The 14425-nt window shown below is 41.4% G+C and overlaps 1 protein-coding gene across 1 annotated transcript; it reads left to right on the forward strand.

Annotated features, from left to right (window-relative positions):
* The first annotated feature begins 1 nt into the window (after position 1).
* Positions 2-12765, forward strand: tti1 (TELO2 interacting protein 1). Its single transcript, XM_057040182.1, has 14 exons — positions 2-151; positions 504-1245; positions 1439-1776; positions 1851-2109; positions 2405-2576; positions 2695-2972; positions 3292-3708; positions 3945-4104; positions 4262-4429; positions 4521-4672; positions 5940-6080; positions 6484-6688; positions 11553-11640; positions 12243-12765. The coding sequence occupies exons 2-14, from the start codon at positions 520-522 to the stop codon at positions 12454-12456; spliced, it is 3318 nt and encodes a 1105-aa protein (XP_056896162.1). The 5' UTR covers positions 2-151; positions 504-519; the 3' UTR covers positions 12457-12765.
* The last annotated feature ends 1660 nt before the right edge of the window (positions 12766-14425 follow it).

A 14425-nucleotide genomic window follows, 5' to 3' on the forward strand; every position in this document is an offset into this window, starting at 1 on the left:
TTTGCTTGCGTTAAAAACAGGCGTCCAAGACGCTGGATTGTGACGTCGGAATGACGACATTGTGTTGTGCATGTGCGATGCTTGGCGTTTGCTGCAAAAAAATCCTGTTTTATAGGTTTTTGAACAAAACCTCAATGGTTATTCTCTGAAGGTAGGTTTACTCTACCTGTTTTAAGCTAGTACAGCAGTGGAGAGTTTCTTTACGACATTAATACACTTTAATCTTTGTCAGTGTAGACACACAGTGTGGCTATCCCAAATGTAGCTGCACTGTACTTCAATTTTATGTCAGCCTGTGTAAACAGATTTATATTGGTGATAAAAACATCGTCCAATTAAAATCATAGCCTGTTCAGCAAAATTATACTGCTTGGCCTGTGACTTTGACATGGTGCACATCTCAGGGGAACTGCCCCCACTTTTGAGGGTTCTGTATCACTAAATATTCTGGTTGGCATAATCAAAAGTATGAAAATAAATACATTTTGGTTTTTACTTCACAGTTAAAGTGGCGCCCTCATGCCTTCACCCATGGCGCAGATCACTGATCCCAAGATTGCATTTGCCTACCTGCGTCCAGCCTGTGTCTTGCTCACTAAAGAGCCCACTGTGACCAACGTGGAGACACTGAGCAACCAGCTGAAAGAAATAAATGATGCCACATTGCAGCAACTTCAACATTATGTCCTCTTCCCTCTTCGCTTTGTCCTTAAAGTACCTGGACCGAAGAAGGAAATACTGGTGCAGACTGTTGCAGAAACAATCTCCTATGTCTTGGAGAACACTTGTATCCAAAGCTGGGAGACCCTTCATGATCTTTTCTCAGAGCTTTCCCTGTGTCTATGTTCACCAGCTGATCCTGGAAAACCAGCTGAAACCTCAGAGGAGCTGAAAATAGCTGTGCTGAGGTGTCTGGACGCACTGTTTCATGCTGCTTATGGTGACATTGTGTTCAGATTGTTTGAACCTGCTATGCTGCCTGGACTAGGAGCTGCCATATCATTACTTCTAGCTCTTGGAGAAAAGGCGAACTCTCGAGATATACAGGCTGCAGCTCTAAAGTGCCTCCAGGCCTTGACTCTACAATGTGACTGTACTCAGGAGCATGTACAGCCATGTGCAGAGGAGAGATTTTCTGTTGGCAGGACGATGGCTTCATTCTTACCAGGAATCACGATGGCTGTAACCAGGATTATTACAGGTGATATGAAACAAGGTCATACAGTCACAGTCAGAGCTATCAAGGTAATAAATCTCAGTTGTTTCAAGACATTCATTTTATATTTGTTGGAGTCTATGTGAAGCTTTAAAATGTGGGTAATATCACTATTGACAATGATGGAATTTTACACAAATTGTATTTATTTAATGTCAATACTGTAAAAATGAGACATAGTAATGCTGTAAATCCTCTCTTTTCCCTACTGTAATTCCTTAGGTCTGGACCAGGACAGTGGGACTAGTTTTGGAAGATGCCCAGTTTCAGGCCAGGGAGGAAAGCACAACCCCATCAACGGAGCTTGGAAGGATCGAGCAGCTGGTGGTCCATCGCACACAAGATTGGGTGAAGGCCACAGTGGGAAAGCTTTCTGTGCTCCTTAAGAAGATAATATCTTGTGCGTCATCACATCAGCACTGGAGGGTTAGGCTAGAGATGGTGGAGCTGGGTGATCATCTCTTGGCCAGGTGTAGCCAGTCACTGGGAGAGTGCGTGGGGCTACTGGTGGAAGCACTGGTAGGAGCAATCAACGATGAGGAACCCAGAGTCAAAAAAAGGTATGAAATGTTCCTGATTTTAGAGAGGGGGAGAAGATTGAATTTAAAAAGTGGACTTGTTTCCTTTCTTGGAGATGTGAGACGGCTCTCAGAGAGGTGTCGGAGAGGAATCAGAGCCTGAGCAGCAGAAGTCAGTCTTTCACTGATGTGTTGTCAGAGAATCTCCACTCTTTGGCTACATCTTTGCCCAGACTAATGAGGACATCTGATGACCAGAAGAAGCTGTTTGTCCTAAATGCATTTCTTGGGTATCTAAAAGTCTTGGGGCCACTAGTCTCTGTGGTCCTAAACTCTGCTGCACATCTTGAGAGAATTTCCAAAGCTTTGATGCAGGTTAGTTCAGGTGTTTCCTGTTGTACTCTTTATTGTACATTGAGATGAGGATAAATAAAGCTGTAAAGTAAAATTCATATGCCCATACATGAAGAATGTTATTGAAAAATTAGCAGAATGCCTCACAAATATTTTTCATCCAGTGTATAATCAAGATCATTCGGATGTAGACTGCATGTAATAAAATCTTTGAAATGAATCTATTTTCCAATATCTTTCTATTCGTTGCAAGGAAGCTTGTTGTCTCTCACTGGTGATGACAAAGGTTCAACCAGCCTTCTCTGTGCTCTTACAGGTCCTGGAGCTGGATGTGATGGATATCCGGATTGTGGAGGAAAGGAATTACACAAATTCCACAGACATGAGCTCAAGCACTCCCGATGAACTCCACATACAGAAGAAGCATTTTCTTTTCTTCACAGATGAGAAGATCTTCTCAGTCCTCATGGAGATTTGCCGAACACTTGGTACTGATGCACTTTTTTACATAGCTCTTTATCTTCATAATAACTCATTTAGTTGAGCTAAAAAAAAGTCTTGAAATTAACGATTTGTCCTTTTAAATTTTACGTCTTACTATTTTAGGTTACTATGGTAACATATACCTTCTGACGGATCACTTTTTGGATCTATACCAACAATCTCAAGTATATAGAAAGCAGGCTGCCATGGTTCTAAATGAGATTATCAGGGGTGCAGGAGGCATTGCCGTGGCAACAGAAGGGCCAGTTAGGGGACACTCCACCACCCAGGAAGATCTTAAAGTGGCAGTAGTGTCTGTCATTGAGGAATATACCAGTCTGAAGAACTGGCACTTGATAACTCTGAGTGAAGAAACGGACAGAGATCGACAAGACCAGCAGGTGAGAGCTGTTTCAACATTGCACCCTTGACAATTTGTGCATTTTTTTTTAAACTTGAGCAATAATTGCACTTTTAGGTTCCAGCCAAAGGTGGTAACTAGCATATTTTGTTCACAGTAAAACAGGAAATGTAGCTAAAATGGCCTAATGATTTCACTTTTGGTCAGAGACAGTTTCCTTCTGATGCCATTACCAACCTAAGCTAACCACTCTCTTATATTTAGCGTACAGAATTCCCCAGGTCATCCTCTTTTCGGAATGATTATCCAACACTGATATCGGCACAAATCGTGTTTTGTTTTGCTATTTTTCTCTGTAGCTGCTCAGTCCATCCAGACTCCTCTCCATATCCAACAATATCAGCAGCCATGCGGACAAATATTCTTCCCAAGTGGTTCCTGCACCTTTCGGTTCCTCGCCGCTATCGTCGTCCACCCCCACGATTCACCAGCTCAACAGTAACATCTGGCAATTGTGCATCCAACTTGAAGGCATGGCCTGTTTTGCTCAGGCCCTGGAGCACAGGTTCCGTCCACTTTTGATGACATCACTATACCCTATACTAGAGAAAGCAGGGGAGGAGACGCTGGTCGTCAGCCAAACTGCCCTTAGCTCTATGATGGTCATCAGTAAAGTGTGCGGCTTCCGCTCCCTGAAGGAGCTGATCAATGAGAACTCGGACTACCTCCTCAATGACATATCGTTGAACCTTCAGAGGCTCAGCCAGCATCCACAGGTAATAATAATACAGCACATGAATGACACCCCAGAAATGCACTGGAAGACAAAAGGAACAGATGTGTTGAAAGGCAAGAGGAAGGAAAAGCACTGCTGTAGCAATGAAGTTTTGGGTTCCTGTTCTGATTCTGACGAGAACCATCAGATAATGGCAAAGATGTGTTGTAGTCATTCGAGTGAGTAAATGCTTTCTACCGACCACTTAATAATTCACCTGATCTTTGTCTTGCTCAGGCTCCACGGGTGTTGACAGTGATGCTGACTCACTCTGACGGCAGCCTGCTGCCGCTGGTCGAGGATATTGTCCAGGACGTACTCATGGCGCTGGATCTGAGCTACGACCACACCGCCGCTCTCTTCTGCTCAGTGCTGCACGCGCTCATGAAGGCGCTGGGTGAGGATGCGAAAGTGATGCATGCGATTTAGGAACAGCAGCTGTTGCCTCTGCTGCAACCTTTACCTGTTATATTTGGAACATTCATAGATAAATTAATAGCAAATCGGCATTACATGGTTATGTGATGTTGGGCGTCATTCATCTTTTTTCTTAGAGAGATGGTTTCCCTCCAGTCGTGCCAGGACCGGTAAATCTGCAACCCCTAAGCCGAGCTCCAGTCACAAGGAAGTCTTTAACATTCGCCAGTTCCTGCTGGATTATCACAAACAGAAAGAGCTGGCAGAGGGTATTGGTATAGAGGAGGATGACGGTGAAGACCTTGGTAATAAAGAATTACCTTTACCTACTGTGGGATTCCCAAATTCTGATAGTTTTAATAACCAGGCTCACTGTGAATGTCACTGTCCCTTCAGACGTCCCTCCTCCTGGGGAGCCCGAGAATGTTGAAGATCTTCTCGAACCTGATGTGAAAGTGGAGCTTCCCCTCCACCTCAGCATCACCAAAGATGTCATGGAGCGCTGCATTCATTTGCTCTCCGCCCCGAGTCTCAGGCTCCGACTCAAGGTGCTGTATCATCTAGTGTTCAGGACAGGAATGGTTTTATTGATATAAATCTTGAAATTCATCACCACAGAATCATGATGTGCAAATGCCATATATTCCTTATGGTATGTGACTTATGTTGCAACCAGAATATTTTCAGAGCTTCATCTTTTTATTTTTGAAAAGCTCTTGAGATAAGTATTTAAAACCCTAGAATCACCTTTGACAGTAATTCTAGCCACCCACCTAAGGACATTCACAAAGTTGTCCCTGAGCTTAGTTCATCTGCACTGTATGTTTCCAGGAGACCTTATTCCTCACAGTCTGAAGGTGCTTTCAAACTCTAGGTGGGTTTCCATCTGCCTTTTACTGAAAAGAGACTTTTGTCTTCTGAAGCACAGATAAAACTTATGGCGCCGTGCTGCAGTGAGGCCTGACCTCTGGAGCTCAGCCGCTGGCCATTAGGTTCTTTGTTCACGTCCCGCACGTGTCCTTGTTCCTGCGATTGATCAGTTTGTCTGAAAAGCCACCTTTGAGAAGATTTCCAATTGTTCCAACTGCTTCTAACTTCAGGGCAGCAGGACCTTTAGTCACCTTCTTCACTGACAGACCAGTCCCTGAACCTTGGGTAGAGTCATCTAGAACTCACTGCTTGGTTTTACTCTAATGTGAGACCTCATATGATAGTTGTGTGTCTTTATCAATCATGTCGGTCAGTTGATATTGCTACAGATGGACTTCAGTTGAGCTCCAGATATGAAAATGGAACACTCACAGAGCTTTATTTCAAGTGTCATAGCAATGCAATATTTTAGTTTGACTACTTATTGTTTTGCAAATGTGGGGAAAAAAGATCCAGTTTCTGTCTAACCACACTGTATATTTAGACATGACAACCATGACAGGAATTCATACTTAAGTGTTGTGCTGGTTGAACTTGTAACGCTGTGGTTGTACTTAAAGCTCTTTGATGCTAACGTGTGGATAGTGACAATGCTAGCATGTAGATTCTCTTTAATATTTGAGACTTCTCAGCCTCTGTCATATTTTTACATAGAATAGTGGAAAACCTTCCACTCAAGAAACTGCATGTAGAAACATTTTAATCAAAAAATTCACATACGCAAATGCACAAAACAAAGGCAGTAATTATTAGCAGTTATTTCATTTCTACTGCCAAAAGGACAATTTGGGCAGTGTGTCAATACTCAGCAACACTGCATTTTGAGGCTGAGGAGAACTATTGCTGCTCTTTGCTTGGGGAGATACTTGATGTTTTTGTTTTAAGGTTTTGGACGTGCTGGAGCTGTGCGTACGTGTGCTAAGTGAAAAGGAAAATGAGTTGCTGCCAATGGCCCATCGCTGCTGGCCCGCCCTGGTACAAAGGCTCACGGCTGATGACCCGTTAGCAGTGCTCCGAGCCTTCAGGGTATGTGATACATTATACACATTATGTGATTCTTTCCTGAATTTGATGGGGAGAAGTGTTCATTTAATGAATTTATTTTAATTTGTTAATTATCCTGTTTTAGTTAAAGGTTTATGAGCTTGGAGGGCTGTTTTTTTTACACACAAATTAGCCCCCTCATATTTTTTCAAAAATAAATATCCAGACGACTTAACCCTAACCCTTTGTTTATGTATCTTTTTATTCGCGTTTTAATTGCTATTTTGCAGTGACTCGCACTGCTGATGCCAAACGGCGCTGCAGTGTTTTGTAGTAGCATGTTCAAAATGTCCCCCAGGGGATAATGTAGCATTTTAAGTTGGCGTTTATGTAACATTTTTATCACGTTTTGGCTTGTTTTTTAATGTACATTCTATTCTGGCAGGTGCTCTGCACGCTGGGTGAAACCTGTGGTGACTTCCTGGGACGAAGGGTCTCCAAAGAGATTCTACCCAAGCTCTGTTCCTCCCTGGAACATCATGCTCCCGTCAGTGCCAAGGCTGGACCCGTTTACACACACACCATGGCCTACAAGCTGCAACTGGCTGTCCTACAGGGACTGGGCTCACTGTGTCAAAGACTGGACCTGGGTAAGTGCCTACAAACACTGACCAGCCACAGGAGGATCCACAGGTTGGGTCTGGGTCGTCGCAAACATACAGGGTAGCAAATGGATAAAAAACAATTTAGGTATGTTAACAATATGGGCTGTACATGAACATATCAAGTGCTAATGAATTAGTAAATGACATCCTTATCTGTTTTGATTTCATTTTGAATACAAAAGAGGCCAATGATTTATTGGAATCAAGCTGATTAACATAGAAATCTCTCAGCATATCAGAAAAATAAAGCTTTTATAGCTCTTAATTTTTTTGCGGCCAGTATTTAAATGTTTTATCTAAAGGTTAAACATACTCGTAATATTACTCACGCAAACACGCACTTCTACAGTTCTTCACAGACGTGTTCAGATTGACCGCTAGATGGCAGCGTCGTACTACAGATAGTTATGGGTGCTACTTCTGCTCCATTTAGTGATGAAGTCATAATCCATTGTTTTATCTTCAGAATTTGATTGTGACTATTTTAAAGGTATTTTGTTTGTTTATGGGGAGTATCACATAAAATATGTCACGACCCACTTGTTCCTTAAGCTCCATTTCATTGCAGTGGTGCAGGCAAAAATCTTAATCATTAATGCTGTTAAATCTTTTTCAGCTATTATCAAATTTGGCATGAGGCCATTTCACTAATCGACTTAATAACTACAATTTTGTGTTGGGGTTGTGTGTTTTCTGCTTGGCTTAGCGTCGTTGTCTTGAAGGAAATTGATCATTCACAGTGATCTGCAGTCGTCAGTGAGTCGTCAATTTATGCAGCATGAATAATTTCCCATATCTCATTATTTTCTAACACAATAACATCCAACCAGTCCAAGAAACAATATTTTAACAGAGCTCAAAGCAGCTTCATATAGTGACTTAGTTCTCAACATGTTTTGGTGTCTTGATGTAAGTGTGCTACGGTAGTTTGAGCAGATTATCGTTGATACAAACCAAGAATAATAACTCATATCCTGCAGTAGGAAGTGATGGTTGCAATCACCGACAACAGGAAACCTAAATGGTAATCAGAATCAAGCCGCGTGTGCAAGAGATGCTTGATGGTGTTGAAGCGGCAGAGCGTGGCTGTAATTCATCAGGGCTTATTATTTTTGCTAGAATTTAATCCGATTTCCACAAATGGTAATGATTTGCTTTAAAATGTAAACAAAAACACAGTATTTAAAAAAAGAATGGTGATTAAACTCTAAACTAATATTTATTTCAAGACCTCTTAGTTTAATTGTTCTTATAGACTTTACGGATCAACGCACAATGTTTTTAGAGAATATTTGATATAAATATTAGTGGCACAGCCTTTTTTCCTTGCTAAAAGACCTTTTTGGACTAATGGTATCTGTTGAAGATCTGCAGTTGTTCCTGCTACTGTGAAAACCTTTTCAATGGTATAATTTCAGAAGTTAGAATTTCATAGAGGGAGCGACTGGAATGCATTTCATTGAGTTTACGATAGAGACAGAACTCTGCATTTCAAAATGCACCTGAACTACATCTTTTAATCAGTTACCTGCCGTGCAACTCTATTTTCTGTCTACAGATGTACCTGAAGCATAATACATCTAATATACATTATACAAGACTCACAGAAAACTGCGGATGAAAGTCAGTCAGCATCTGTGCTTCCATTTGAGATTGAAAGCGAAGGTTGAAATCAAAGTTTCGCAGCCTTCAGGAGTGTCCGCATACTTAATCTTTAGAGTTTCAAATGATAGTAATTATTTCCTCCATCTATGTGCAGTAACTCTGAATCTTTTATTCATACATTCATTTATTTGATAAAAATCTGCAGTCTGAAGCAGCTTTGCAATGTTGAGCTAGTCAACAGTGAGGCATTTGAGTGTCCTTTAGTGGTGCCCCATCCAAATATTTCAATGGCTGGAACACATGCACATGCAAAAGAAAATGTTTTGCATCTTTTTGGTAACTGGTGTTGGTTAATGTGTTTGGATAAATGACTCCAGATGGCAGTCCTTAAAAACATACCAGCACTCGTAGAAATAAGGGACCTGTCTGGAATTAAAGATGGGGATTAGAAAAACAAGTCAAATCAAGTAATACAATATACAGACAATATTGAAATTCCGACAGATTTCTTTTTGTTTACCTGTCAATACATTCCAAATTACTTCTGTTTCTGAATGAAATTGTCAACCAAGCACTGTTTGCATTCGCAACCTTCCAAGAAGAGCTCGGGTGGCCTGTATGGACCTTAAGAAAAGACCTGCTGCTCAGTTGTCTCTGGTCTAATAAAGGACTTGAATGCAACTGTAAATTTGATTTAGTCTTACCTGTACTGTGATGGACTCCCCTCAGCCTCAGGTCACGCTCAGGGCTTGTATTCCTTACAAATCATCTTTCCGGATGATTTGGAATCAGAATGAACCTGCTTATTGTCACCTGGATGGTGAATTAGTAAAACTTTCTTAATTTGACAATACCTTATTTAATGAATGTTGGTCAAAATCTTTGCTTGTGAACATGAACTTTAAAAAAAAATCTGAAGAAATCTGAAATACAAACTGTGAAAAATAAACGTTTCACTGCTTTCACAACTTATATTATTCCCAGTAGTTTTCCCAACTTGACGGTAGTAATTCTAAATAATTTCCTCCTCCATGTTTAGTAAACCTGAATTATTTTTCCTCACTACAGCGAGACTAAACATGTCATTTTAATCAAATATGTACTTTGAGGCAGCTTATTAATGTTACATGAGCAAATTAAAAGCAAACAAAACAAGATCTCGGATGTATAATGGAATTCCATTTTGCTTTCTTCTATGAATGCTATTAAAGATAAAAAGATTTACACGATATGTCTTAGAGCACATTCACAGAATAAAAGTTTCTTAACCATTATGAACCTGCCAGTAAATATATTAATTGAATGTACAAGAATACACACATATTTATAGTTCTTTGTGCACATGAGAATGTATTCATTAATAGATAATTAAACACATAGTCAGGAACTTTTACCTAATTATGTAGGCAGTCATGAAATCACCAGACATCTCCAGGTCATGCTGGATTGCAGGACCTTTGTAGCACAGTTCAAACTTTGCCTCTATATGGTTATAGATCTTTCCATTCTGCAGCCTAGTAGGCTGCTATGGCAACATTAGAATACTGACAGGGCAGGTACACTCTGGCTGAGGGTGACGGACAGAGTAATGCAGTACCGCCACAGCGTACGGCTCTTCGTGTTCTACAATAGCTTTTATTTATTTTTTTTGTTTTGAAGAATTCCGACAGACATGTCATTTCTGTGGTCTACATAAAAAGGATGGAACAGAAGCAGCACTCCAGAGTCCGGTTCTGTCTGCTCAGCAACAGACAATTTCCAGTCTGCTCAACAGTGTCCCATTGAGATCAGTAAGCGCCCCCTCTGTGTGCAGACCATCCTGTCGTTTCATGACAGAACTTAATTGGGGCCAAGTCCAAAATTAAAGATAATACGCTGGATTTCCTCTTGTATCAGCAACTCATGTTTTTAGCTGATAGATCTATTGTTTTATAAAGTGTAACAGCAACGTCTTGTAACTCCCCAGAGACAAAAAAAAATGCAACTACAGCAACATTGTTTTCTCGGTCCAGATGTTTTGCATACGATGCTAATCCGAGGCCTAACTAGCCAAGAAATGTAGCTTTTCTGTCACATTAATGTCTATTCTGTCCTCAAGAGCCCCGTTCACGACTTTCTCGCTACTGCTTACGATTGTCGGTCTCCTTGTCAAAGTGAGGCAGATTTGGCATGGGTGAGAATGTGGAAGAGGAGAGGGAAAAGTCCGCTGCTGCAGCCTTACCCACGTGAATACCGATTTGGGCTCCAGCTTACCTCTGGGATGCCTGCAGCAAGCCAATTACCAATGCTCAGTCAAAGAGAAAGACAAAAACGCAGACTGACTGAAGCAAATAATGCATTGCGGCTCCTCTTCTACCCTGTTTTTCATTTACTTTAAAGCCTAAGAACACCTGACTCTCTGTTCTTGAGTATTTTTCCCATCCCCCCCTGAAGCACCTTGATTCCACAAAGACTACAGGCTAGAGTGCGGCACCAGAAAAGACCCAACAAAAAGAGATAAAAGTGGCTGCTGAATAATCCCATTTAACTCTGAAATGCACACTCCTGCTTTTATTCCTGACGCATGGCGAGCAAGCCCGCTTTAGAATGAGTGTGGGTTGAATTGGCAAATAGAGAGAGCTGTGAGGGAGACGGACCTGTCTTGAAATGAGACTTGAAAGGAGGCCCAGTTTGCAGCTTAGAGAATTGCTAAACGTCTGCTGGGAAAGATGGAGAGAGAGAGAGATGGGAAGAGGAGATTAAATAAGGGAAAGAAGTCAGGCGGGAGGTGGGAGCAGGTGCTGGCAAGGTTATGAAAGATCAAGACAGGTGGTAAAGCCGGAAGACGCAACGTACACAATGTTGCAAGAAGTGAGTGAAAATATGAAAAGGAGAAGAGGACTTTGGCTTCCTGTGATTGAACACACAGATTCTAGACCATCAAGCTCTTTTTTCCCCTTTTATCTGCCCTTTTAATTTAGATTCTGCTTGTGCTTGTAAAATATATCCAAATGCTCCCTGATCTGCCACTGCAGTAAACAGTAATGCTGTAAACAATATTTGTGTGAGGTCACATCAACACCTCATTTTATATAAAGATCCTCTACTTCTCTGTGGGTGCTGTGCGTTTTCCTCTGTCTGCCTTGCACAGGCTGCTCCCTGCATGAGCTCTATTTTTAGCATATGGGGGAAATGCCTCATTTCTGTAAATATCAAATGGTTAGTTAGCGTACAGTCACGATTATGGTTTGGGGTTTTTTGCCAGGTGAGAAAGATCTGGATGTGGTGTGTGACACCTGCCTTCTCTACCTGAGTTGCAGACAACCCATCAGACTCCAAGAAGCCAGCATGAGGTGAGACTGATGTGCTTGAAATATCTTAAGATGTTTTGGAATTGTAAACAGAAAAGTCCCAGATACATGCAACATTCTCACAAAACAACTGCAGCAAACGTGTCCTTGGGCCATGCTAAGCATGCTAAATGCTCTCTCTCCCTTCATTTAAATATACTGAATTATTTAAAGAAAAACAAAACATGGTGTGTAATAATTAAGAGCGGAAGTGATGAAACACTGATAAATGGGTGCAGTCTTCAGACCCCCACATTACATCACCATAGGCCTTCATGCACCCGCCGACCTTTTTAACTTGCGCGGTTATTATGAGCACAACTGCAACAAAACCCCAGGAAAGATCAGTCACACTTCAAAATATGAATCATCAATTATGGATAACAACAGTAACACGTCACTTGGGCCCTCCAGTCAGACGTGACACATGCCGTGTATTAACTTTATTATTAGTTATTATAGAGAACGGCCCCTTTCAGGATCGTATACAGTATTATTGAACTGCGTTATAATGCGTTAGCCTCAACAATATGTTTATTTATATCTTATATTCATCTAAATCTGAAGTTCCCCCTCACAAAATAATCATCTTCTGCTTTTTTCAGTGTTTTCAGGCATTTAATCCAGGTGGACCCAGACAGTGTGTGGTTCACTCTGGCTGAGCTCCACTGCCCGTCCCCCTACGTCCCACCTCACCCCGACCTGCATCCCGTTAAGCTGAGCGGGATGGGTCGCCCGAGAGACGAGTACTCCGACAACGTCCTGAAACTGCTGAGGGAGGAGTTTGACTCCGAGATGGTCGGCGAGTCGGTCGGCTAATGAACTGCCGAGTGACGCGAACGACCCGTCTGTCGATGGATGCTTTGTCACGCCGCTAACTCCAGGCGAGTCAATCGAGAGAATCTGACAATCGTGCCGGAAAGCAGCCAGCGGATGTGATTGCGATAGCGTCGGGGCTGTTCAGAGTTCTGATAAGCATCCAGGTACAAACGGTGCTGTCAGTGCGACGGCTCTTCTGCTGCGAATGGAGAGACGGGGAAACGCTGCAGGCTTTTCTGCTCATTACTCACTGACAGCATTTTCCTCTTTCCCCGTTTTGCTGCCCTATTAAATGTGTTTTGCCTTCTGTTTCATCCACTGTCTTTTTATTCTGCCCGGGAGCATCACAATCATGACCTCAAAGATGGTTTTAATGAATTGACCTGCAGCTTCAAAGGTAGTCGAGGGCTCCATCTTCCATACAGCATCAAACCTTTGATCTGTTGTAATTTTGATCTTTTCTGACACAAAATGAGGATGTTTGTCTCATCCAAGTGTTCAAAAAAACAAATGCAATGATTTGCATTTGGTTTTGTAAATAAAATATGGTTTGTGGTACATCAGCAATGGCTGGAAAACTGGTCTACTCGACATTCTGCTTTATTTTATAGTTTTATGGTCATGGCACACATACCCTGCATTCTAAGCTAAGCTTTACACTCATGACCAAGCGATCCTTTTTTAGCCCCAAGCTGTACACAAAAAAGAGCACACCTTCTTATTATATGGCATATTTTGCTAGTTGTAGTGTGTTATGGTCCAGATACCTTCATTGTTTGTGATAAAGTCCAGCTCTGCTGTACAGGTTTGCTCCATTAAACCAAATTACCCTTGTTACACTTTATTTAAATCTGATGTAGATTATCAGTATATGAATTCTAACAAAGTGAGAATGTCCACAGGTAGCTGTGGCAGCTTTAATGGAAATATTCATCATCGGTTCAAAACAAGTGCACTGATTTGAGGTCAAAAAGAACTTAGCCGACTGCTGAGGTCTGTTCCAGCTCTGAGTGTGTTCAAGGCTACATGAGCAGAATATTTGACAAGACTGTCAGCATCGCTGCTGCATTGTGGGAAAAGTAGTTACTGTCGTCTCTCATGTTCAAAAGATGGATGGTGCAGGCTCTGTTGGTAATATTCACTATTTTTTCTGTTGATTCCCACAAATAGCCTGAAATAATAACAAACCAATACATGTATGTGTTCACAGCTTTTTTTATTTTAAACTCACAGAGCTTCCATATTCCTCCCAAACAAAAAAAACACCACACTTAAAAGAACTCCAGAGTTTGTAACAAAGGCAGAGGGTATTTATACTGTCAAACTGTCAGAAAGAATTTGTCAAAGGGACTATTTATTTCAGAAAATAATTTTATGCAAGAGACACAAATGGTATGGTATTAATTTATTTATTTTCGATAAGCTGTTCTTTTGATCAGAATAAATATTAAGTAGAATAACACTGGACACCACCAAAACACTTTGTTACATCTCACTATATGTCTTGTTAAGGACTTTTATCTCTGCAGGGGTTTGAGAGGGGTTTAAATGATGGAACCCAGTTTTTTCCTGGTATCAACTGGACCTGGACAGCGATGCACCATAATGAACAGATGAGCACTTTAGTTTGGGAAAACACATGTTCACTATTTAGCTGGCCTGGTTTAATGCTGCTGAACAGCGGCACAGTGCCTCTTTATCTTATCCTGAGCTGCGGCTATTTATCCTGCTGCCAATTGCGGCAATGATGCTATTAGTCATGAGCAGCAGTGAAATCACCGAGGGTTCCTTCAGACTTACACACAGCGAAGTCAGACATAACAAACGTGAGGCTTGCTTGATTAAAACTGCAGATTCTGTCTGTTGCTGATATGTAGGACTTTTGGGGGGAAGAAATACAGCTTAAATAACAAATAAATGAATTTACATTGTATGTTTTCCATAACACCCTGCCTAATCGGGGTAGTCA

Source organism: Takifugu flavidus, chromosome 8 (genome assembly GCF_003711565.1).
Source record: "Takifugu flavidus isolate HTHZ2018 chromosome 8, ASM371156v2, whole genome shotgun sequence".
NCBI classification, from domain to species: domain Eukaryota; kingdom Metazoa; phylum Chordata; class Actinopteri; order Tetraodontiformes; family Tetraodontidae; genus Takifugu; species Takifugu flavidus.

What these genes read in the sequence shown, in the direction of transcription:
- tti1 (XM_057040182.1), top strand. Translation starts at nt 520, where the DNA reads ATGCCTTCACCCATGGCGCAGATCACTGATCCCAAGATTGCATTTGCC. An exon ending in GGATGACGGTGAAGACCTTG is followed by an intron (nt 4,430 to 4,520) that starts GTAATAAAGAAT and finishes CTGTCCCTTCAG; the next exon opens with ACGTCCCTCCTCCTGGGGAG. An exon ending in CAGTGCTCCGAGCCTTCAGG is followed by an intron (nt 6,081 to 6,483) that starts GTATGTGATACA and finishes CTATTCTGGCAG; the next exon opens with GTGCTCTGCACGCTGGGTGA.